The sequence below is a fragment of the Carassius auratus genome, chromosome 12, assembly GCF_003368295.1.
Source record: "Carassius auratus strain Wakin chromosome 12, ASM336829v1, whole genome shotgun sequence".
Classification (NCBI taxonomy): Eukaryota; Metazoa; Chordata; class Actinopteri; order Cypriniformes; family Cyprinidae; genus Carassius; species Carassius auratus.
Genome location: NC_039254.1, coordinates 19,167,251 through 19,190,757, shown reverse-complemented (window position 1 = coordinate 19,190,757; position 23,507 = coordinate 19,167,251). Strand labels below are relative to the sequence as shown.

At 42.0% G+C, this 23,507-nt stretch overlaps 1 protein-coding gene across 1 annotated transcript; it reads left to right on the top strand.

Moving 5' to 3' along the window:
• The first annotated feature begins 2,536 nt into the window (after positions 1 to 2,536).
• Positions 2,537 to 21,590, top strand: LOC113112073 (collagen alpha-1(I) chain-like). The gene is made up of 51 exons (XM_026277454.1): positions 2,537 to 2,751; positions 3,901 to 4,089; positions 4,477 to 4,496; positions 5,148 to 5,180; positions 5,519 to 5,614; positions 6,194 to 6,259; positions 6,504 to 6,548; positions 6,721 to 6,774; positions 6,882 to 6,935; positions 7,018 to 7,071; positions 7,283 to 7,336; positions 7,870 to 7,923; positions 8,025 to 8,069; positions 8,138 to 8,191; positions 8,529 to 8,573; positions 8,731 to 8,784; positions 9,011 to 9,109; positions 9,366 to 9,410; positions 9,611 to 9,709; positions 10,183 to 10,236; positions 10,322 to 10,429; positions 10,514 to 10,567; positions 11,177 to 11,275; positions 11,359 to 11,412; positions 11,502 to 11,600; positions 11,846 to 11,899; positions 11,991 to 12,044; positions 12,136 to 12,189; positions 12,289 to 12,342; positions 12,431 to 12,475; positions 13,402 to 13,500; positions 13,590 to 13,697; positions 14,042 to 14,149; positions 14,242 to 14,295; positions 14,729 to 14,782; positions 14,865 to 14,972; positions 15,053 to 15,106; positions 15,542 to 15,595; positions 15,690 to 15,851; positions 15,924 to 16,031; positions 16,818 to 16,925; positions 17,028 to 17,081; positions 17,199 to 17,306; positions 17,480 to 17,533; positions 17,611 to 17,718; positions 17,801 to 17,854; positions 18,383 to 18,490; positions 18,567 to 18,843; positions 19,108 to 19,298; positions 19,533 to 19,775; positions 20,224 to 21,590. The coding sequence occupies exons 1-51, from the start codon at positions 2,670 to 2,672 to the stop codon at positions 20,368 to 20,370; spliced, it is 4,332 nt and encodes a 1,443-aa protein (XP_026133239.1). The 5' UTR covers positions 2,537 to 2,669; the 3' UTR covers positions 20,371 to 21,590.
• Positions 21,591 to 23,507: the final 1,917 nt, after the last annotated feature.

The window sequence follows — 23,507 nt, the reverse complement described above, 5'->3', positions numbered from 1 at the left end:
ATCATCAGCATAACAGTGAAAGCTAACACCATGTTTCCTGATGATATCTCCCAAGGGTAACATATAAAGCGTGAAGAGTAGCGGCCCTAGTACTGAGCCTTGAGGTACTCCATACTGCACTTGTGATCGATATGATACATCTTCATTCACTGCTACGAACTGATGCCGGTCATATAAGTACGATTTAAACCATGCTAATGCACTTCCACTGATGCCAACAAAGTGTTCAAGTCTATGCAAAAGAATGCTGTGGTCAATTGTGTCAAATGCAGCTCTAAGATCCAATAAAACTAATAGAGAGATACAACCACGATCAGATGATAAGAGAAGATCATTTGTAACTCTATGATGAGGATGATGAGGATGAGGATGATGATGAGGATAATGATGAGGATGAGGATGACGACGATGATGATGATGATGATGATGATGATGTCAGCCTAGTGCATGTCTGCATTACAAAAAAAACACAAAATAATACTGAAACCATTTTAAAAATAAATGGCAGCATTTTCTCATTCATACTGTACCACATCATGAAACTTAAAACAGCTCATTTCTATAAAATCTACATTATAACTTAAAAAGCTGAACTATTGTGAGGTAATTGAAAATGCAGAATGATGATTCTTTCATATGAAAGGCTTGGCTGTAGTAGGCCACACTGGAACGAGTCAGAGGGTCTATCAAACATCTGCTTTACGAGAACAAAACTACAGCTGTGTCTCAAACCCTAACACCTTATAAGTGTCTGATTTGAGATGTTCACCATCAATAACTAAAATACCAATTTCATGATGAATAAAGGCCACAGTCTTGAGAGGTAGCTCCTAAAGATTAAAGACAGTGCCGATTATGTAGAAAAGTGCTGAGTAGGCAGAGACTACAGTAAATGTCATATGTCTGTGTTGGACTAGTGACAACAAAAAAACAAGGGTTTTAACCTCAGCTTAGACTGTATCAGCGTATGGTTTTCCTGGGAAAGGATCCATCTCCAGCTGCACAATAAAAGATGATGGAGGACTTCGCTAGCGTGTGAGCCAGTCGAGCATCTTGAAGCATCCGAAGACAATCCTCAGGCTTTTGCATGTGCATTAAATGCAACAATGCAGAGAAGAAGGAATAAGAATGCATACTGAAAGAAATACCCCTATTCAGCTGCTTTCAACTCAACAGACATGATTCCACATTATTATTAGGAAAAACATTCCTGTGGCGATATACAAGTGATAGTGAGCAGGCAATAAGTGTGTAAATGTAAAGAGAAAGGAGGTCAGACAGGGCCATGGATCTTGAAGTTGCAACGTGTCCACAGAGCATTGAGTGGTTTGATCTGATGCCAGATGTTCTCTCTCTCTCTCTCTCTGTTTGTCTCTTCTTAACATGCTGCATATGGACCTGCTAATAGCTCACAGATTGACTCATGAGTTCAGGCACGCAGTGGTCATTTGCACACGTATTCATGTTCTCTCTCTGGCTGGAACATCAAACATCGTTCATCATATCTCTGTTATCATTTTCTCACTTAACGGCTTTCTTTTCATCTGTGAACTGCAGAAGACAACATGTTGAATGATGCTGGGGTGCTAAACAAGTCAACTTTCATTAAACACGGAGACATTTTTACACAAAATCACTTCTTCTGTGATTCTGCAGGAGAAAATCAGTCACAGAGATTTGGAACGACGTGAGTAAATGATGACTGAATTTTCATATTTGAACATTTGGAAGAAGAGTAAACCCTAATGCTTCATTGCATTCTCAGTCCCTCAAACTCAATCAACTCAATAATGTCCCTGCAGCACAGAAGCAGTCATCGGTATCACAGACGAAGATCTGTAGAAATACACAACAACACACTGTATGAGTCACAATTATACATTTCTCTTTTATGCCAAAAATAATTAGGATATTAAGTAAAGATCATGTTCATGAAGATATTTTGAACATGTTCTACCATAAATATATCATAACTTAATGTTTGATTAGTAATATGCATTGCTAAGAGCTTCATCTGAACAACTTTAAAGATGATTTTCTCAATATTTAGATTTCTTTGCTCCCTCAGATTCCAGATTTTCTAATAGTTGTATCTCAGACAAATATTGTCCTTCGAACAAACCACACATCAGTGGAGAGATGATTTATTCCGCTTCAGATGGACCCTTATGACTGGTTTTGTGCTCCAGAGTCACAGTTCACCGTCATGTAACGCAGCTACAGAATGTGATCATCTCATGGCAGATAAAACAAATGCTTCATGAAATAAAAGCCCATGAAATGATCACAAACACATCCTGGATTCTCAAAACACATCACAGTTTTCTTTCAGGCTGATGCATCTCAAACCCCTGACCCACTTCTTCTCCATGTTTCATACGTCCACGTCGTGAGGAGGACTCTAAACAGTTTGACATGTTCGAGGGCGGCCCTCTGTTTTGGCAGAAGGAGGGACTGGCTCTGACTTGAACATGCAGCAGATATGTTGCGCACTCAGCACCTCCCCAAACCCCAGCCGTATAAAAGCCAGGGTCACAGGTTTGTTTAGGCAGTAGGGTGTTTCTGCTGGGGTCTGGATTGGAGTTACACAGACCGGACCCTACGTGTATGATCGAGGACAAAACAGGATTCCCCTTGCCTCAAAGAGTCTACATGTCTAATATTTAGACATGTTCAGCTTTGTGGATATCCGGTTAGGGCTGCTGCTGTCCGCGGCGGTCCTCGTGGTGAGAGGACAAGGAGAGGATGATAGTGAGTATATGATTCTTACTCCTGCTTTAGCACAGATGCTTGTCTGAGGACGGAGACTGGAGAGCTCCACAGGGGATTTCTCATTGCTCTTGTTTACAACCAACCTGCCACAGAAAACTTTCGGGAATGACTTGAGGAGGAAAAAACGGCCTTTTATTCCCATCAGCACTTGTTTTAATCTTCTAGAGATGTTCATTTTTCCATCTTGGGGAAGTGCTTTGTTTGTTTCGCATTGTATGATGTCCTGAAGCGAAGGATGCGCTGAAAGAAAAACGCAACACGGATAAGAAAGAGAGAAAGAGAAAGAATGAAAGGGATTTTAATGTCACGCATCCTTTTTTCATCTATTAATGCTCTGTCATACTTTTTAGTCTTTTGATAACTGGATATAACTGCCTTTGGATTACAGTGATCTATCGCTTGAGTAATACACATTTTGACAGTTTTAGCCTACTAATATGTTAAGAGAAATTAGCGTTTTAGAATTTTCTAAATGCATTTTGTTTGATGGGGAAAACCTCTGGTTTTGATTTCAATTAATTGCGAGTGATCGGGGTGTGACGGGGTTTTTCTGCGCGAGACTCTGGCGCCCCCCAGCGGTGGGGTGTAGTACTGCATGGGTCTGAAACACACAGAGATGCAGGCCTTTCTTCATCCAGTACTCATCATCGTGTGCACCTCGCTCCATTAGGCTATTTTAGCTCCTGCTTATAACATTTTAATTAAACAATAAGTAAATAATTAACACAGTGCCACAGCAGATCATAGGTTACAATCATCGTTCCTGTTTAGTTAAAACTTTCTGCATACAGAGTGAAACTCTATTGCTCTCATTGTGCCTTCAGATTGTGAAAAGCCAAATTCATTCTCTTGAAAGACACAGAAGTGTGTGTTTTCAGATTTTTTTTATCATTTAAATTGACCTTTTTTATTCCTTGCCTTAAGAGTGAAACCAGTGCTTAACTAGCAACATACTAGCTTAAGTTAAATTAAAAGAGTTTATTTCGCTTCATATATGCAGACAGTCCATATCTAGGATTTGTGTGTCTGTACCATTTAAAAAAACATCTTTTAAATGTTTGTGTGGAATCCTTCAGCGGTGAATGTGATTGACTGTGCTGTGCTGATCCAGGTTTGTCGTCCTCTCAGGCTCATTCGGTAGCTGTACATTGGACGGTCAGAATTACAACGACAGGGATGTGTGGAAACCTGAGCCCTGCCAGATCTGCGTGTGCGACAGCGGGACAGTGATGTGTGACGAGGTGATCTGTGAGGACACATCAGGCTGTGACAATCCAGAGATCCCCGAGGGAGAATGCTGCCCCATCTGCCCCGACGGTACAGACGCTCAGTCCGGCGCCCTCTAGTGGAACTATCTCTGCCTTCACTCATGCGCTCACATGGGACTCAGGGATTCAACCATTTGGCTAATTGCTATTTTTTATCACTGATATATCATTATTATTATCGTTTTTCTTTTAATTGCACTTTCTAATTTGACCTAATTTCTGAACCGTATATAATGCATAGCATTTTTTTCCCCTGTGCATTCAAATATGAATATATATTAATGAAACTTTTTGAATGCACATTAACTGCAGATCTTTTGATCTTTTGTTAATCATTTTCCTGAAGTAGCCCCTATCTCTGAGATACTATATATAAATCACTTAATTTACTTATGCTGATTTAGGTTCTAAAATATATTTGTATTTTGTTCCTTAGATGCAGACTATGTGACTGAGGTTAGTGAGAATTAATTTTCATGTGTGTGTGTGTGTGTGTGTGTTTACATTTTATGCATTTAACAGATGCTTTTATCCAAAGCGACTTACTGTGCATTTGGGCTAACATTTTTTACCTAACATTTATGCATGTATTTATTATTAATATACAGAACAATTATTAATATTAACACACAAACATAAAGATTGAAGTCATACATATATATTTATACACACACACACACACACACACACATTTGTTTCTGATAATTGTGGGGACTTCCCATTGACTTCTCTTGTTTTTATAGTGACTAAATGATATTTTCTATCCCCTAACCCTAAACCTACCCTTTACAGAAACCTGTGTGCATCGTTACACTTTCATATAAACATCATTTACTATTCTTAATCATTTTTTCCTGCAGGTTGGTCCCCACAATGTAAAAAAAAAATGTTTTACTATCCTTGTGGGGACATTTGTTCACACACACACACACACACACACACACACACACACACACACACACACACACACACACACACACACACACACACACACACACACACTACTTTTGTCACAGCATATATGAATGTAGATCAAACACATAATTGTTATGTTTACAACACACACCGATGTAGAGAATCTTAATATTTCTAATTTCCCATCTTTAGGGTCCTGTTGAGGTTGGTCCACCTGGAGATCCAGTGAGTACAGTATTTGTTTATGAACAAGCTGCTTATGATTATCATTGTAATGTATTTATATTTACCTGGGTTAGTCTAGCACAAAGGAAAACAACAACAACTGCACATTTGTTTTCAAGACTTCAAAGTCTGCAGGAGACAAAAAGTTTGCATTGATATGAAATTCTGCTTCAAATGGAAATAATTAGGGTGATTTATGGGACATCGGTGGCTTTTAGCCGGCTGACCTCTAAATGTCCCGGTGACCTTTGACCTTTGTAAACTTGTATGCAACATGAGTGTGTTATCAGATGAACTGAGCGTTGCTGATCTGATTGTGTTCTCTGTTTGTCTGGAAGGGTCCTCCTGGGCCTCCTGGCAGAGACGGTATTCCTGGACAGAACGGACTCCCTGGACCTCCTGGTCCTCCTGGAACCCCTGGCCTCGGCGGCGGAGTAAGCAGCTTATAATATTACAATCTGCACGTGAGGCTTCACTAACATTAGGTTTGAGAGAATCTTGTCAAACTGGCCCGGATTCAGAAACATACATTCTTCTGTTGTCTTCATGATGCACACTGCTGCTGCCCCATAGATTTCTTCATTTGGGATTAAAAAAAAAAAAGTATAAAATAAATAAAAACAAAAAACAATAATTAACATTTTTCAAAAGTTTTATTTTATTTTATTTTAGAACTGGAAAAGAGATGCATGAAGCCTCTGTTTTGGGTAGTTCAGTACCAGCTCCAGTGAACAGCTCCTATAATGAAAACTGTGGGTCGACAGGGATGGAAGCAGACTATGCACTTTATAAAAGCACAATAGCTGTATTTTAAGGGTTTGCCGTAGCTCAGGTACACGGGACATGTCACTCAGGTGATGTCATAGCAGGTGTATTAGCTAAGAGTTGATTCTCTCCAAATACGTCTGAATTAAAGGGCAACTCTCCTCCAGGAGTTCAGTCGTACAGGCTTCAGTAGAGATCCCCACAGAACAAACCTCAGCTCCTCACTCTCTGGTTCTTGTCCCCTACAGTCTTTCCTCTCCCAGATGGCTTACGCCAGTGAGAAATCCAGCGGCCCCCCGGTCCCCGGACTCCCAGTGAGTCAGCTCCTTTCCTTCATTAACTCATAAAATACATCATGTGCAATCTGCCCTCAGGGATCCCTCACTTATTATCCCTGTTGTGTACATCTCATGTCTCATAACTCACTTATATCATGCATTTACCTGATGATTTATGATATATGCTTAACATACATCTGTCATTCAAAAACTGGTTCAAAATTTCAACAGGGTATTAAATGTCAAATATTTTTCTAACATTGTGTTTTCTGGTTCTTAGGGCCCCCCGGGTCCCCGTGGCCCCCCTGGACCTGCAGGTTCACCTGTACGTCTATTTCTAGAGTTTTACCTCATACTACAATGCACTGTTCATTTGTTAGAGATAATAAATCAGCAATTCTTTCTAGACAGTTATTGATTATATTCTTCATTGCTCCAGTGGTTTATTGTGCGTGCAGCGTCTGATATATAACTGTGTTTATCTGTGTTTATCACAGGGCCCTGCGGGATTCACCGGACCCCCAGGTGAGCCTGGAGAGCCTGGTGCTCCTGTGAGTATCTTCTGCCTCCTTTCTGGAAATGTATTCTCAGTATAATATTATGAAAACAGTCAAAAGCATGCACATTGTGATTGTTCTTCTGCTGTTGATGATTGCAGGGCCCCATGGGTTCTCGCGGTCCCCTCGGTCCTCCTGGAAAGAATGGAGAGGATGTGAGTTCTGCTTCCCTCGCTGCATCTGTTATATATAATACCGCTCTGAGTCTCCTCTTATCTTCCTTCTGCTCTTCTGCAGGGTGAAGCTGGTAAATCCGGGCGTCCTGGAGAGCGTGGAGCCGCCGGGCCCCAGGTGTGTTTCACTCATCCACACACACAAACTAACACCATAACACACACATACAGCAGATGATGAATCTCAAACTAGAGAAGAATGAGATATGATGCTTGGTCATTGGAATTAAACCATTCTAAACTCATTATTTCCTTTAGTCAAGTAATCAGTATGGGTGGAAAGAGATTGAAGCAATCATCCTCATTATATTCTCTTGCTTATTACTCAGGGTGCTCGTGGATTCCCAGGAACCCCTGGACTCCCCGGCATCAAGGGACACAGAGTGAGCACCTTACACAACCTTTATTCTGTTTACACACTATTCAATTATTCATGTTGATATATTTATATATGTGTATATTTTATATTTAATTTTTTTTTTTCATTTCATGTGAATATTATTCATTTTAAAGATTTTACATATATTTTATCTATTTGTTCATGCATTTTTATTAATATTTTATTTATTTTTGTTTTGTGTGAAATACTGCTTAAAATGTTTGTGTGTGTGTATATAATTCGATTCATTTATTATTTTACATTTTATATATTTTTATATATTTAACATATCATGTTTTTTTATCTATTTATTATTTTTTAATAATATTGTATTTTTTTGTACAATACTGTGTAATATTTATATATATATATATATATATATATATATATATATATATATATTTAGCACAAAATTTCTATTTAGCATTTTATTACGTTTGATCTTTTTATTCATTAAGATTAGCAACCTATGTTTTGTTCATCTGAAAGTGTGTAGCTGTGTTCCTTCAGCAGTAGTGATGTGGTGTCCTCCTGCAGGGTTTCTCTGGTCTAGATGGAGCTAAGGGAGACACTGGACCTGCTGGACCCAAGGTTGGATTCTCTCACACATGCAGATATGAGTGATGTCAGATCTGACTCTGTGAACACGTGTGTGTTGTGTCTCTGTTGACTGAGTGTGTCTCTGATCGCAGGGAGAGCCCGGTGTTCACGGTGAGAGCGGTGCTGCTGGAGTCATGGTGAGTGTAAGACCAGGTGAAGTTCTTCTCAACGAGGTCCATCTTCTCACATCTTCTGCTTGTTTCAGGGTGCTCGTGGTTTGCCCGGTGAGAGAGGTCGCCCTGGTCCTCCCGGCCCTTCTGTAAGTGTCACGTCCATGCCCTGTTCCTAAACACCTGCTTTGCGTCATCTTGTGGACTAAAACTAGAACACCATCTCCTATTCTGACCAGTCAATTAATAGCAGACTCATTTTTGACTATAATGTCTGAGACACCGTTCAGGTATTCAACACAACACCAGAAGCAAACATGTGTACATGTCAAAATGAGGATGCATCTTGAACCTAACACAATCAAAACAAATGACATGTGCAAACTCAACACATGACACAGTTCTGGAGGCATGCAGATAACATGCTAGCAGGGTTCAAGAGCATGGTAAACGCCGGTGATTGTGATGTTTTCTTGTCTTCTGCAGGGAGCACGTGGTAATGATGGACAACCTGGTGCTGCGGGACCTCCTGTAAGTCTCTGAAGAACAATACCCTCATAATACAGCAGTTACTGTTTACAACAATCGCTTGCAAATTCAAGAATTTCTATTAAAGTAGATGTATTAATACATGAGTTGCAGTTGAGTCAAAGTGCATGAGTAATAAAATGCATTATTATTGTATTAGGGACCCACTGGTCCTTCTGGTGCTCCTGGATTCCCTGGTGGTGCTGGTGCTAAGGTACAAACACACATTTATGTTTTTATGCTCATTAGTGCAGTTTATGTGTCCATAAAGACAAAGCAAAAATGATTGCATGTGCTCGATCATACACTGCATTTTCCTGAAAGCATACAGACAGCGACTGAGTTAACCCCCTGTTGTCGTGCATATAGTCTACCAATATAATATACTAAAAGAATCAATGAGACAAGCTGACGAGCCAGTGGTTTCTTGTGGTCTGCAGGGAGAGAGCGGTCCTGCTGGAGGTCGTGGTTCAGAAGGACCCCAAGGAGCCCGTGGAGAGCCGGGTAACCCTGGACCTGCTGGAGCTGCTGGTCCTGCTGTGAGTGTTCATCTCCTGCTCAAACACACCGCTGGAAAGATTTACAATGAGCTGCGTTCTGTGCATTTGAGTTGATTTAAGAGATAAAAGATGAAATGTAGCTTGAGATTGATATTAATCCATAAAAATGCATGTATTAAATGTATGGAAAATGCCCACCGAGCATTTAAATTATCTGCAAAGCAAAGTAAGAATATATTCTAAATCTAAACTGAGTTAATAAGATGATTCTGTGTTTTTTCTTCTCATTACACAGGGAGCTCCTGGTGCTGATGGTTCTCCTGGTGGCAAAGGATCTCCTGTAAGTGTTTTATATGTACTGTATATACACATACATGCATTTATACATTCATACAAACATATATATGTACTGTATACACACACACACACACACACATACATAAACATACATGTACATCTCACACCAATCTCTGTTTTATGCAGTTTTAGGCCAGTTTTAATCACACAACTGATTTGATTGGTTTGCCTGATGTTTTGCAGGGTGCCGCTGGTATTAGTGGTGCTCCTGGGTTCCCAGGATCTCGTGGACCTGCGGGACCCCCTGGTCCTTCTGGTGCTCCTGGCCCCAAGGGAAACAATGTGTGTAAACGCCATCTTATTATTATACACACATGCATCCGTGCATCCAGGACATAACTTTAGCAGCCTTTAGTTTATCTGCATCTGAGATGACAGGAGATGTGATGTAGTTATAGTTCAAGAACAATCATCTCAGTGCCACCGAGCAGCTGAACCTCTCACAGATGTACTTTAAAGGGGATAGATCATACATCCCTCGTTATGTACTCACCCTGCCATGTGCCATTTAAAACCTGTATCCACAGTCACAGTTCCTGTTGATTTCCATTTACATGGACAAAAATACAACGAAAGTTATAAAGAAATGGAACTGTTTGCTTACCAACATTCTCCTTTAGACGTAAGAAATGCATACAGGTGTACACAAATGATGGAAACACTTTACTTTAAGCCTTTATGTCTAATGCATTATAAATCTGAAGAACGAAGCATGACAGACTGAGATCAGAAACGGTGTGCTCTTTTATTCCCAGGGTGATCCAGGACCCCAAGGCTCTAAGGGAGATGCGGGTCCTAAGGGAGAACCTGTAAGTCTCGCTGAGGCTAACATGATTTCCTAATATTCTCAGAAAGCCCCTCTGTGATGGTAATAGCTGCTGTTGTCTGTCCCAGGGCCCAGTTGGACCGCAGGGTTTGGCCGGACCTGCTGGTGAAGAAGGGAAGCGAGGAGCTCGTGGTGAGCCGGGTGGAGCTGGACCTGTCGGACCCCCCGGAGGCCGTGTAGGTGTCTCTCACCTGTTTGATCCATTCATGACTGCTGTTCTGTTTGTTTGTCTCTCATATTTTGTGTTTTTCTGTCTGAAGGGTGCTCCTGGAAACCGAGGTCTTCCTGGCAGTGATGGAGCTCCTGGACCCGGGGTGAGATTACTGATCCGCACTAAACCAGACCCTAAATCTGGACCCAGCTCTCTCTGATGAATGGAGAATGTGCTTTTAAAGTTTGGAATCACTGAGACTGCATTCACTTTATCGAAAAATACAGTAAAAACGTTTCTTATTTTAATCAGTGTTGAAAAGAGTTCAATGTTTTGTGGAAACTGTTATACATTATCGTTTAAAAGTTTGGGGCAAGCACGATTAACGATAAAGAAAGAAGACAACTATGCATTAAACTGATTACAAGTGACATTTAACATCTTGTTAAATTCTTCTATTTCAAATAAATGCTGTTTATTTGAACTTCCTATCCATCAAAGCATTAAAAAAACATTCAAGCCGCAAAATATTATGCAAAAATATAGGCCAAATATTTTAAAATAGCAAACAGCTTTTTTTAAAGTTGTAATAATATTTTTACTCTATCTTCGATAAAAAGAAAAAGCAGCCTTGGTGAGCGTAAGAGACTTGGAGTGTTTTAGTGTTAGCCTGCAGACTAATGTTTTAATGCATTGAGAAGGAGCTGTCCAGGGTCCTGTAGATGGGTTCTGCTGCTGAGTCACTAAAGCGGGTCCTTTCATCACATTTCAGGGAGGCCCTGGAGAGCGTGGAGCCAACGGACCGATGGGACCCCAAGGAGCCACCGGAGAGTCTGGTCGCCCAGGAGAGGCAGGATTGCCTGGATCCAAGGTGAGATAGAGATTACAGCTCTGTAGAAGCACATCAGCAGCATGAAGAGTCTGCATTGGTTCCTGACCTGATGGTTGTTGTAGGGTATGACTGGTGCCCCTGGGAGCCCTGGACCTGATGGCAAAGCTGGACCCTCTGTAAGACCAATATTACATTCATAACTCACTGCAATATAAGACTCATATGAGATTTTGAATCTTGTGTTAAAGTAATGTGTGTATGACAGGGTGCACCTGGACAAGACGGCCGTCCTGGACCCCCTGGACCGTCTGGATCTCGAGGAGCTCCTGGTGTGATGGGATTCCCTGGACCAAAGGGAGCTGATGTGAGTTACTCCATCGATCATGAACTATACACCTGTGTCCTGCAGCACAGAAGCAGTCTTCAGTAGCACAGGGATATCTGCCAACAATACATGTTCATTAAACTGATGCATTTTCATAAATGTTTTTCTGACTGATATTTCATATGTCAGGCTATATGAGGTTTGTTTTACTGATTTCTTCATGAATGTTGGAATAGCATGCTTTTTTGAAGTGATTTCTAACACATCTGATGTGTTCCTCGTAGGGAGAGGCTGGTAAGACCGGTGAGAGAGGAGTCGCTGGACCTCCTGGTGCTTTGGTGCGTGGCATTTAAAGCGGTTTCTGAGCTTTATTCAACAGTGTAACCTGCAGATCGTGTCTGAGCAGTGCATTGTGGTGTGTTTCTGCAGGGCGCTCCTGGCAAGGATGGAGATACTGGTTCTCCTGGTGCTCCTGGACCTGCTGTAAGTGTGTTTGAGCATCTCAGGGTTCAGGGTGATGTGAATCTGCTGTGGCAGTGTGAACTCTGATTTGTCCCGCTCCGTGGTGTTTTAGGGCCCGTCTGGAGAGAAAGGAGAGCAGGGTCCTGCAGGTTCTCCTGGATTCCAGGTGTGCACATCTTCTTCATCTGACTTCAGATTAGTGCCTGATTATCTTTGGTTTAGTCACTGGCTGGAAGTTAAACCATCCCTGTTTATTCTCTCGCAGGGTCTGCCAGGTACACAGGGTGCGACCGGAGAGTCGGGCAAACCTGGAGATCAGGTCATTAGACACAAGTTTGCTCTCACTATCTACACAGTACAGATCTGTGCTCTGTTTGTTCTTATTTCTTATGTTTGCTGTTCAACAGGGTGCTCCAGGTGAAGCTGGTCCTCATGGTCCTTCTGGTCCAAGAGTGAGTATCTCCTGCATGATAATAATCAAACAAACAGATGAGTCTGAATCAATCAATCATTACAAGAATAATAGAACAAGAGTAGTACAAGACTTACAGTCTGTTCTGATACAATAATGCTTATACTGAAAATAAAATACAATTAGAATCTTGTTAGTATCGTTTTACTCAAAAAAAATGTATTTGGAGTAAATTTAATTTATTTGTATTTCTCATAGCAATGTATCTTAATATATTAAAAAAATAATGTTTTAAATTATATTGCAATTATATATACTTATTATTTATTTATTTATTTATTTATTTATTTATTTATAGTTTAGTCAATATCAAGATACAATTCTTGTAAATCTCGTTTCAAGAATAAAAACTGTCCATGTGCTAATTTTGTAGAAAACGTATAATATCATATTAAGGAATCAAATGATTACATGAATTGTATAATTTGCAGTATACAAATTGAGCTAAACACATTTTTGTCTTTTATCAACTTAGTCTTATTTCAACCACATTAATAACACTTAAACAGGGGGAATGATGCAAAGTTTATATATTTATAAGTAAAAAAAAACACTCGAAATTAGTTTTCCAAATAGTTCAAGAGACCAGAAAAGAGTCCAGTTTATTTATTGAAGCCATTTTTTAAAGCGCAAGTTACAGGCAAACAATTAATTGTTCAATATGACAAAATTTTCCCAAATTCTTATATAAAGAAATAAATACAATTATAATACTTTGGGAGAATTAGCACTGACCTGTTTGGAATTCTTGAAATTAAATTAAATTAAATTAAATTAAAAATGTTTAGAATATATAATATAATATCCGTCTAATGCAGTGGTTTTCCTCTTCCTGCTCCAGTGCACAGATTGTGTTTGTCACTGGATGAGATGCAGGAGACTGATGTTAGTGAATGTCTCACACAGGGTGATAGAGGTTTCCCCGGAGAGCGTGGAAGTAATGGACCTGCTGGCCCCACCGGTCCTCGAGGGGCCCCGGGTTCTCCTGGTAATGAGGGTGCTAAGGTAAGACTCATAGTTCGGTGTCATTGTGACTCAGAATGGTGATATGAGAAATGATGGATCTCTGTCTGTGTGTGTGTGTGTGTGTTTAGGGTGAGCCTGGAGCCGCTGGGGCCCCTGGTGGTGTGGGGCCCGCTGGGATGCAGGGCATGCCTGGAGAGCGCGGCTCCGGAGGGATGCCTGGGGCCAGAGGAGACCGAGTAAGACCTCAAACACTCTGACTGAAGAACTTCAGCTTCTAATATTAAAAGCTGAATAATAGAATGAAAAATCATCTCTCCAGTGATGTCTGGTTTGTTAGGACAGATCAATATTTGTCTGAGATACAACTATTTGAAAATCTGGAATCTGAGGGAGTAAAAAAATCTAAATATTGAGAAAAATCATCTTTAAAGTTGTTCAGATGAAGTTCTTAGCAATGGATATTACTAATCAAAAATGCAGTTTTGATATATTTATGATAAAACATTTACAAAATATCTTCATGGAACATCTTCATGATGTCATATCCTGCTGGACGCTCACACCTTGTCTTCCTCTTCAGGGTGATGGAGGACCCAAGGGTCCTGATGGAGCTCCTGGTAAGGATGGCCTGCGTGGAATGACCGGCCCTATTGGACCTTCTGGACCTTCTGGTGTTCCTGGTGAGAAGGTAAAAAGATCGTTAACACTGGAAGTTATTGATGCTTTACCTAAACTATTTTCAGCTCTGAATCATTTGATCTAAGTTCCTGATTGTTTTAGGGAGAGCCTGGTTCTATTGGACCTCCAGGAATGACTGGTCCTCGTGGATCCCCTGTAAGTTATCAGGATGATACCGAAAACCTCATGAAACATAGACGTAAAGACCAAATACAATCCTAAAACTGCATGCATTCATGTGTATAATCCAAACGAGACTGCACAAGTACTCAATAACTTTTTTTAAAAAGTAAAAACACACAAACAAAAACAAACAAATCACTCACTCTTAAATTGCTAGTAAATGTCACAAATAAAACAGATGACTTGAATTAACCAAGCACTTAAATCAGTTTTCACTTAGAAACTTTCAAAAAGAAATGGCAAGTAAAACATTGATTAAGTTGTGAAATTTTAAAAGTAGAAAAAACAAATATAGTACTTAAGTCATTTTTCTAGCATGTGCTTTTATTTGAAGGAGGGCATCTGAATAGTATGCGAGTGTTTTAATGCGAGCCGGTGTGTGTGTGTGTGTGTGTGTGTGTTCCAGGGAGAGCGTGGAGAGCTCGGTCCTCCTGGACCTGCTGGTTTTGCTGGACCTCCTGTGAGTAACAGTCTCATCCCAGTCAGCTCCATCATCTGGTCTGGAGCTCCACTGAGCTGAAGTTTCTCTGTTCTCAATGCAGGGTGCTAACGGACAGCCTGGAGCTAAGGGTCAGAGCGGTGACTCCGGACCCAAGGGTGACGCTGGGGCTCCTGGACCCACTGGACCGGTCGGAGCCGCTGGCCCTCAGGTGGACACACACAGCCCCAGCTCCACTGCTCTGCTGTATCTGATCATCCCTCACTTACTGACTGCTGTTGTGTTTGACAGGGACCTGCTGGAGCTACTGGAGCTAAGGGTGCTCGAGGCGGTGCTGGACCTCCCGTAAGAGACAGTGCTGTCACCAATCAGAAACACACTACGCAGAATTATCTCGATTTACTTATGATTTTCTGTTTTTATTTCAATTTTAGTTAAAGTTTTAGTTTTATATATATAATATGCCTTATATAGTCTATATGAACTTTATATCATTATTATTTTAGATGACAATAAGAAATGTTAAAAAAAAAAACATTTTATTTTATTTCAGTAAACACTGCAACGTAAAATGGTAGTTATTGCATATTAAAATTATGTTGTTGCATATTGCACACAAACACACAAACACACACAAACACACAAACACACACACACACACACACACACACACACTGACAGTAATATTTTTTAATATGTAGCCATACTCTTTGTTGCCAGTGTTTGTGCTGTCTCCTGTGTAATGTGTGTGTGTGTGTGTGTGTGTGTGTGTGTTAACAGGGTGCTACTGGTTTCCCTGGTGCTGCCGGTCGGGTCGGACCTCCAGGTCCTTCTGTGAGTCATCCTCAAAATCGTTAAAATAAATGTAAAATTAAATTGTTGTCAAACTGTTGAACATTTAATTGAATGGCATGTGTTCTTGGCTCAGGGTGTTGCTGGACCCCCAGGGCCCCTCGGTGCTCCTGGTAAAGAAGGGCCGAGAGGAGCCCGTGGTGATCGAGGTCCCGCAGGTCGCCCTGGAGAAGCCGGAGCCTCTGGACCCCCAGGACCCTCCGGAGAGAAGGGTGGCATCGGCCCCGATGGCCCTGCTGTATGTACTCACTAGCTTCAGCACAGATCCATGAGTCTGAGAGCTGCACATTAACACAGCTCTGCTCTCTAGGGCGCCCCTGGTCTTCCTGGACCCCCTGGTGTTATTGGAACTCGTGGAATCGTCGGTCTTCCTGGACAAAGAGGAGAGAGAGGGTTCGGAGGTCTCCCCGGACCTTCTGTAAGTCATATTTGCTGTTTTAACACATTGAAATCATTTACTTTATTAATGCATGTTCCTGATCGTATTGAGCAGGATTCACTGATGTGCACATTTGATTTCATAATGTTTTATAAAAATGTTCAGCATCACCAAACCGAAGGCTTAATTCCTCCACACCATTGATGGATTTATACATGCTCAATCATCTACAGCCAACAATAACACGAGTCTTTAAGTTTAAATACAGGTTTAAAATCATAAGATATAGTTTAATAGTTACGTTTATAGTTGTTTAAATCAAATCTTTGCACAGGAAACACTGCATCTAACAATGATTTGGAAAAAACAGTTCATCTTAAAAAAATCAAGCATATACACAAACCCAGATAGGAAATAAAACAGTTATGGAAAAATCGTGTCCTACACTGTTCGTTCATGTCTCTTATTTTATAGCAAGCACTGCAATTTTGGAGCAAAATCAATCATATCTATACGTGCGTGAAAATATTCAGATGTAACCTCAGATGAGTTCAGATGTGTGTAATTGTTAACATTTTCATGAGTAACTCTAATTTAACTACACCTTTTTTCTCAGTAACTGTAACAGATTACAGTAAAAAAATAAATGTAGGTAACACTTTATTTTAAGTTGTCTTTGTTTCAGTGTAATTATACATTTAAGGACTGAGTGATATTAATTAACTACATGTACGTACTATGTGACTTGGGGTTACATGCATGTAATTATGCATAATTGTTATTCTAATGGTGTTATTATAAAGAGCATGCCCTTCATCTCCTCAGGGAGAGCCAGGGAAGCAGGGGCCCTCGGGGCTTGTTGGAGAGCGGGGGCCTCCGGGACCCATGGGTCCTCCTGGACTGGGTGGAGCTCCAGGTGAAGCTGGTCGTGAGGTGAGATAACTCCACCCGTCTTGAGAGTTTCCTTTAACCAGAATCAGCTTCATTCTGCGCAGGAAGATGGAGTCATGTGTGTGATGTGCCTCATGTGTGCAGGGTAACCCTGGACATGATGGTGCTCCTGGCCGTGACGGTCCTCCTGGACCAAAGGTGAGCGCAACCCTGTCCAGTCCAGCCGGATCCAATCTGGGAGCATGTATTATCCTATATGTAACCAATGAATGCCTAAGCTGTAGATATGAACGAGCAGTTCTGTGTTTGCTGTAGGGAGACCGCGGTGAGAATGGCAACTCCGGTCCTCCTGGGGCCCCTGGTGCTCCTGGAGCTCCCGGCCCCATGGGTCCATCGGGCAAGACTGGAGATCGTGGAGAGGCTGTGAGTTTCTATACGCAAGCAGATTCTAAAAAATGAATAAATCATTTAACCAGAATCCTTTGAATCAAAAACCTCTGTTTGCATTTTTAAATTGATCAAATAATGAAACACAGGTGCCATGGTATACGTATTGTTTTAGTATCATTTCTAAACTATCTTCTTCCCTCTTCCAGGGTCCCGCTGGTTCTGCTGGTCCTGCCGGTCCTGCTGGTGCTCGTGGTGCTCTAGTATGAGCTTCTCGTTTGATCAGTTCTCCAGCTTGTTGTGCCTCCGCAGGCTGATGGTTGTGGTCTCTGTCCTGCAGGGTCCAGCTGGTCCTCGAGGAGATAAGGGTGAGGCTGGAGAGGCCGGAGAGCGAGGCATGAAGGGACACCGCGGCTTCACTGGAATGGCTGGAGTTCCTGGACCCCCTGTGAGTCAGTCTAAACATCTCCACAAACTCCTTCACAAATGCTCCAAGTGTCTTACTCACGTTGATTTCTAAACGTTTTTAGGGAGCCCCTGGTGACCAAGGACCCGCCGGACCATCTGGCCCTGCTGGACCTCGTGTAAGTAGCACATGGATGATGAACTTTATATAAAGTCTAATTAATTTCCAAAGAGCTTTTCACAGTACAGTGAAAGATGAAAGTAGATGTTCGGAAGAATGTGCATGCTGCTCTTTTCCATACAACAATAGTAAGGTGTGCGACACCTGAAAATACCATGAAAGTATACTTTTCCCGATTTTAATCAATTCTCATTTTTTCAATACAATATAGATTCTTAAATCCCAAGAATCAATTCATCTAGACAGTTCTCAGTCAACGAATGGAACATTGTATACAATAAATCACAATACGTTTTGTACTTTGTTACTCTTAATAAGAAACAAAGTCAAATTCTTACCATTTTATTGGAAAAAATCTAACAATAAATGCTGTTTTGGCTGTGTTTGATGTGAGTGAAATCTGCTGGCCATAAACGTGCTAGTCAGCTGGAGAGATCTAGAGAGGAGCGTTTTGCTAAATATATGCACCATGTAACATATTGACAAGCTGTGATTTAATCCTCAAATGGTTTTCTTCTGCTGATAGGGACCTTCTGGCTCCAATGGCATGCCTGGTAAGGATGGTATGAATGGTGTGCCTGGACCTGTTGGACCTCCTGGACCCCGAGGTCGCTCTGGAGAAATGGGAGCTGCTGTAAGTCTGAAATCAGTTTTACTGCTAAATTAATCTTCTCAGCTTTTGGTCTGATGTGGTTTTCTCTGTTCCCCAGGGTGCTCCTGGTCTCCCCGGACCCCCAGGGCCTCCTGGCCCCCCAGGCATCGGCGAGCAGTTCCAACACATGCCTCTGGGAGAGAAGGGTCCAGATCCTCTGCGTGGAGGCTACAGAGCCGACGACGCCAGCGTTCGTGACCGCGACACCGAGGTGGACACCAGCCTAAAAACTCTGAGCCAGAAGATCGAGAACATCCGCAGCCCCGAGGGAACCAAGACCAACCCTGTCCGCATGTGCCGCGACGTGAGGATGAGCCATCCAGACTGGAAGAGCGGTCAGCAGCTTCAGACTCCTGGACACTAGTCGTAGCAAGCTAAAACTCACTGCATTATTACAATTAATGGCTAAATTAATGTTTGGGAATGTGGCCTGATATTTCCTACTGACACACTACAGCATAAGATAGAAATAACTGACTCAAAACCATTCTTTAGCTGCTGGACATACTGTGTTCTTATCGTTTTGGCCAGCACTGTGTGTTGTACTTGTCTTGCACTTTGAAGCTCTGAAATTCACTGGAACCTGTGTTTGCTGCAAGGTTCCTACTGGGTGGATCCCAACGAGGGCTCTCCTCTGGATGCCATCAAAGTCTTCTGCAACATGGAGACCGGTGAGACCTGCGTCAACCCATCTCAGAACACCGTTCCCATGAAGAACTGGTACACCAGCAAGAACATCAGAGAGAAGAAGCACGTGTGGTTCGGAGAGTCCATGCCCAATGGCTTCCAGGTACATCAAGAGCTTACAGAGAGAGTTACAGTCTGAGAAGAAACCTGAGAGTTTATAAAACATATTACATTGTTTAAAATATATTTGACATTTGAAATAATATTTAAATACATGTTTACCCATTTCCACTCAAGCATAAGATCTTTGGAACATGAAAGTACAACACTGCAGCAAGTTCTCTGGTGCTCTGGAACCCTGCGACGGTAGTCATGTTCTGCTGTGTCTTCTGTACAGTTCCAGTATGGCAGCGAGGGCTCTGATCCTGAGGATGTTAGCATCCAGCTGACCTTCATGCGTCTGATGTCCAACGAGGCTTCTCAGAACATCACCTACCACTGCAAGAACAGCATCGCCTACATGGACCAGACCACAGGGAACCTGAAGAAGGCTCTGCTGCTGCAGGGCTCCAACGACATCGAGATCAGAGCAGAGGGCAACAGCCGCTTCACATACAGAGTCAGCGAGGACGGCTGCACGGTGAGAGCTTGTTCATCATATATGACCACCCTGGAACACAAAACCCGTCACAAGGGTCTATTTCGTGAAATTGAGATTTATACATCATCTAGAAGCTGAATAAATCATCTCTCCATTGGTGTCTGGTTTGTTAGGAGGACAATACTGTCTGAGATACGAGTATTAGAAAATCTGGAATCTGAGGGAGCAAAAAAATCTAAATATTGAGAAAATCATCTTTAAAGTTGTTCAGTTCTTAGCAATGTATATGACAGTTTATGACAGCTCACTGATGTTACCGATACATTTTCTGTTGTCTGTTGTAGAATAAAGTGGTAAAATATCCTGAGCTTGGTTTCTAACCACAGATTGATGTCAGGATAGTCAATTTGGGGTTTGAACTACAAAAATGCACGAATGCTTCTCTTCTAATTGCATCCGTCTTTTTCTTCCTTGTTTTTCTCCGCAGTCACACACTGGCACATGGGGCAAGACAGTCATTGACTATAAGACAACGAAAACATCTCGTCTGCCGATCATTGATATCGCTCCTATGGACATTGGTGCTCCCGATCAGGAATTCGGTGTAGAAGTTGGCCCAGTCTGCTTCTTGTAAAAAGAAAAATCTGGACTTTGCTGTTTTGTTTTTTCTAGCAGTCATCTTCAAATCTTTTCCTGTTCATAAAAAAATCCCGAACTCTTATTCGGCTGCAATCGGTCCATGTGCTTAACCCTGAATCCCTGAGGACGGTGCCATTCCAATCTCGAAAAAAAAAAAAGTTCTTAAACCTAAATTGAGGACCACTGCATCGCCATCATGGACACTTATCGAGAATCCTTTGCATCAGCTGACAACAAGAAAATAATATATACATGTAAATTGCCCCACCCCCTGGAGTCCACAGAAAAATGACCATCTGGTGACTTTCTGTGCCGTTTTTTTTTTTTTTACCACTGCAAAAGGACAATGAGAAACACGCAAATGCTAATGTACCATTCTCTGGTGTTGAATAAATATGACAAACGACAGCCGAGTGTCTTGTTCCTTCTAAGTGAGGAAACTCACCAAACATCACAGTTAGCTCAATGGTGCAACGTCATCTTGATATAAAGGCTACCTCAGGACAGAAACAGATGTTGGGGGGAACACAATGGGACTTTTTTTTTTTTTTTTTAATTCACGTGAAGTTAGCGATTAGTAACAGGTATGAAACGGTGCTACTTGCTCTCCAGGTCCTGTCTGTGGTGTGTTTGTTTGCTAGAAAACCAAGCGCTTGATTTGGTGCTGTCACTCGCAGGGCCGTTTTGGTGCTAATTGTCAACAGAATGTCAATGTGATGCATTTACCAAAGTGTCAGCAGATGAGGAGAATAAAACGGCTGGTTACTGTAGATTTGCACTTAATCTGATATGGCTTAAGCGAATGGACTGATTGCCAGTTCGTCTCATTTCCGTTTCCCCTTCCTGAGAAGTTTTATTTTTGTCTGTACATGCCACTTCCCCCCATTTCCAGATTTTATTTCTACTTTCAAAATGCAATGCACATCTCTTTTCACTTTTTGATTTTGTTTGTTTGATTTGTTTCCAGTGAAAGGTTTATCAAGGTGGCAAAAAAGAATAACCACAAATGCGAAAAAGACCTTCAGACAGTTTCCAACAAAGGATCTGTACTTATTTTGTACATGTATAGTATTTCGAGATGTTTTTAATTATTTTGGATGTTGAAATAAAGCATGACTGTGTGGTCAACTGGATGCTGGATATGTTATCTTCTTGCCATGGCCTCAATGCCTTTCTCTAAGCATGAATTAAACAAACCATGATGCTTTCACTCAACTACCTTATTTTCTACTTTATTTCCAGGGGGTTGTGCTTGGGATGGATGTGGATAAACGGGTTGTAAAATTGTTTTATTTTTTCATTTTATTTTAAAATAATGATCCTATTCATAAGCAATTTCTACATTACAGTCTAGCAAGAAAAAATAGGCTATATAGTCAAGCCATAATTCAGTTCCCTTTCAAGGGAATTCGAACTGAATCCTCGAGGGGTCACTATGGGGAATGCCTCGACTTGACCAATGTCTGAAGCATACACTCAAAACAACAACGACACAATGGCCGGCAACAGCCTTTTCCGGGGTGCCCACAGTATAGGTGCCAGGAGAACACGTCATCCTCTTCTTCATTTTCAAGTGACTGTTCTGTTTGAAGCGTGCATTCCTGTGGTAAGAACAATCTTTTCTTCCCATGTTAAGGCATGCAGTAGCAAGACGTTTAAGAGGTGGATCCGTGTCCTCGTTATCTGACACCTGATGATCTCTGCATTGTTTGTTTTGGTGAAGAGCACGCACGTAATGTCCTCGAGGGCAGTCTCTATCCACTGCAATATGAAAAAGCTCTGCTCTTGTCTGTCTCTCTTTTCGGGGAAACAGGGGCAGTTGTCTGCTCCCTGCAGTTCAGGAGCCGCCGCTGCTGAGGCATGGAGAAGATGAGTTTGTAGGGATCGCAGGCGGATCAGGCCGATGACTTTAAGGATGTGATTTCAAAGTTGAGGCTGAGCCCTCCCAATCCTCCTGTCCTGCGAATAATGCATTATTTCAGGTTATGGAACATGGCACAGCTTTCTACTTGATACTCTAGTTTCACATTCAGAACTTTTTGATACGTCCGTAGAAACGGTGGTCGAGAAGTTTTGGGAGGTGAAGGTGCACTCAGCGGCCTTCAAAACATTCATTACACAAAGTTCCAGGACTGAGCCTGAACAAATGAAGGGATCCTGCCCAGTCTCGGTGTGAGGATCAGAGACGGGCACAGAAGGCTAGTGTCACGTCCCGTACCCCTCCCGACCCGTGGGTGGGGTTAGGAATAAGCACAGGTTAATGGGAGGTAGGCAAGATCTGAGGGAGGTGATCCAGACAATGCATTCCCAACACTCTGAACCAGAGAAAGATCTAAACATCTCATCTCCTTCAGGGGGCTTAATATCTGCCTTAATATCTCATCTTACCATTCCTAAATTCCCCTATAACCACCATCAAATCCACCTGACCAAGGCTTACGCCTCTTAGGCGGCACTGACTCGGGCGCCATATCCATGTTTGTCCAGAGGAGCTTCCTGTGTCAAGATGGGGCTCTTCTCACTGAGGTGTCAAGCGGGTTTATTCCATTCTGCAGTCCTCTTATTGCATAGTACTGCCATCATGGTGAGCCAGCGGGTCACCCCTCTGTGGAGTGAGTCTCAGTGCACTGGGTTCCCTGAGGTATAATGGGGCGGCATTTCTGCGTAAACTCTTCCTGAGTGTTCTGGCTCTGAGAAGAAACAGCTCTCTGCCCTCACTGATGAGAAGGTCCCTTTGAGCTCACAGATTCTGGCTAGGTCCTCTACCCTGAGCTATTGGTCACTTCGGTCGAGCTGGTTTCCTCTCTCTCTTTGCTAGGGGTTGAACCCTCCGCTCTTGAGCTCTGTGGCAGTGACAACATAGTTGGACCAATTGCTGCTTCCCTGATAAGTTACCTCCATTTGGTTAAAGCCAGGCAGTGCTCCACTCACCTCAGAGGTTTGTCTTTGAGCCTACCACTCCCGACTGAGTGTCTGAGGACTTCTGAGCATATGTGAGCAGATGCTTGGGAATCTTTCTACATCCATGCTATGGTAAGTGCACACGCTAAGCTTTTGTGCACATTCTTAAATCCACACTGTGGTAAGTGTGCACTCTAAGCACTTTGCACACTTTCTAAAATCCTGTATGGT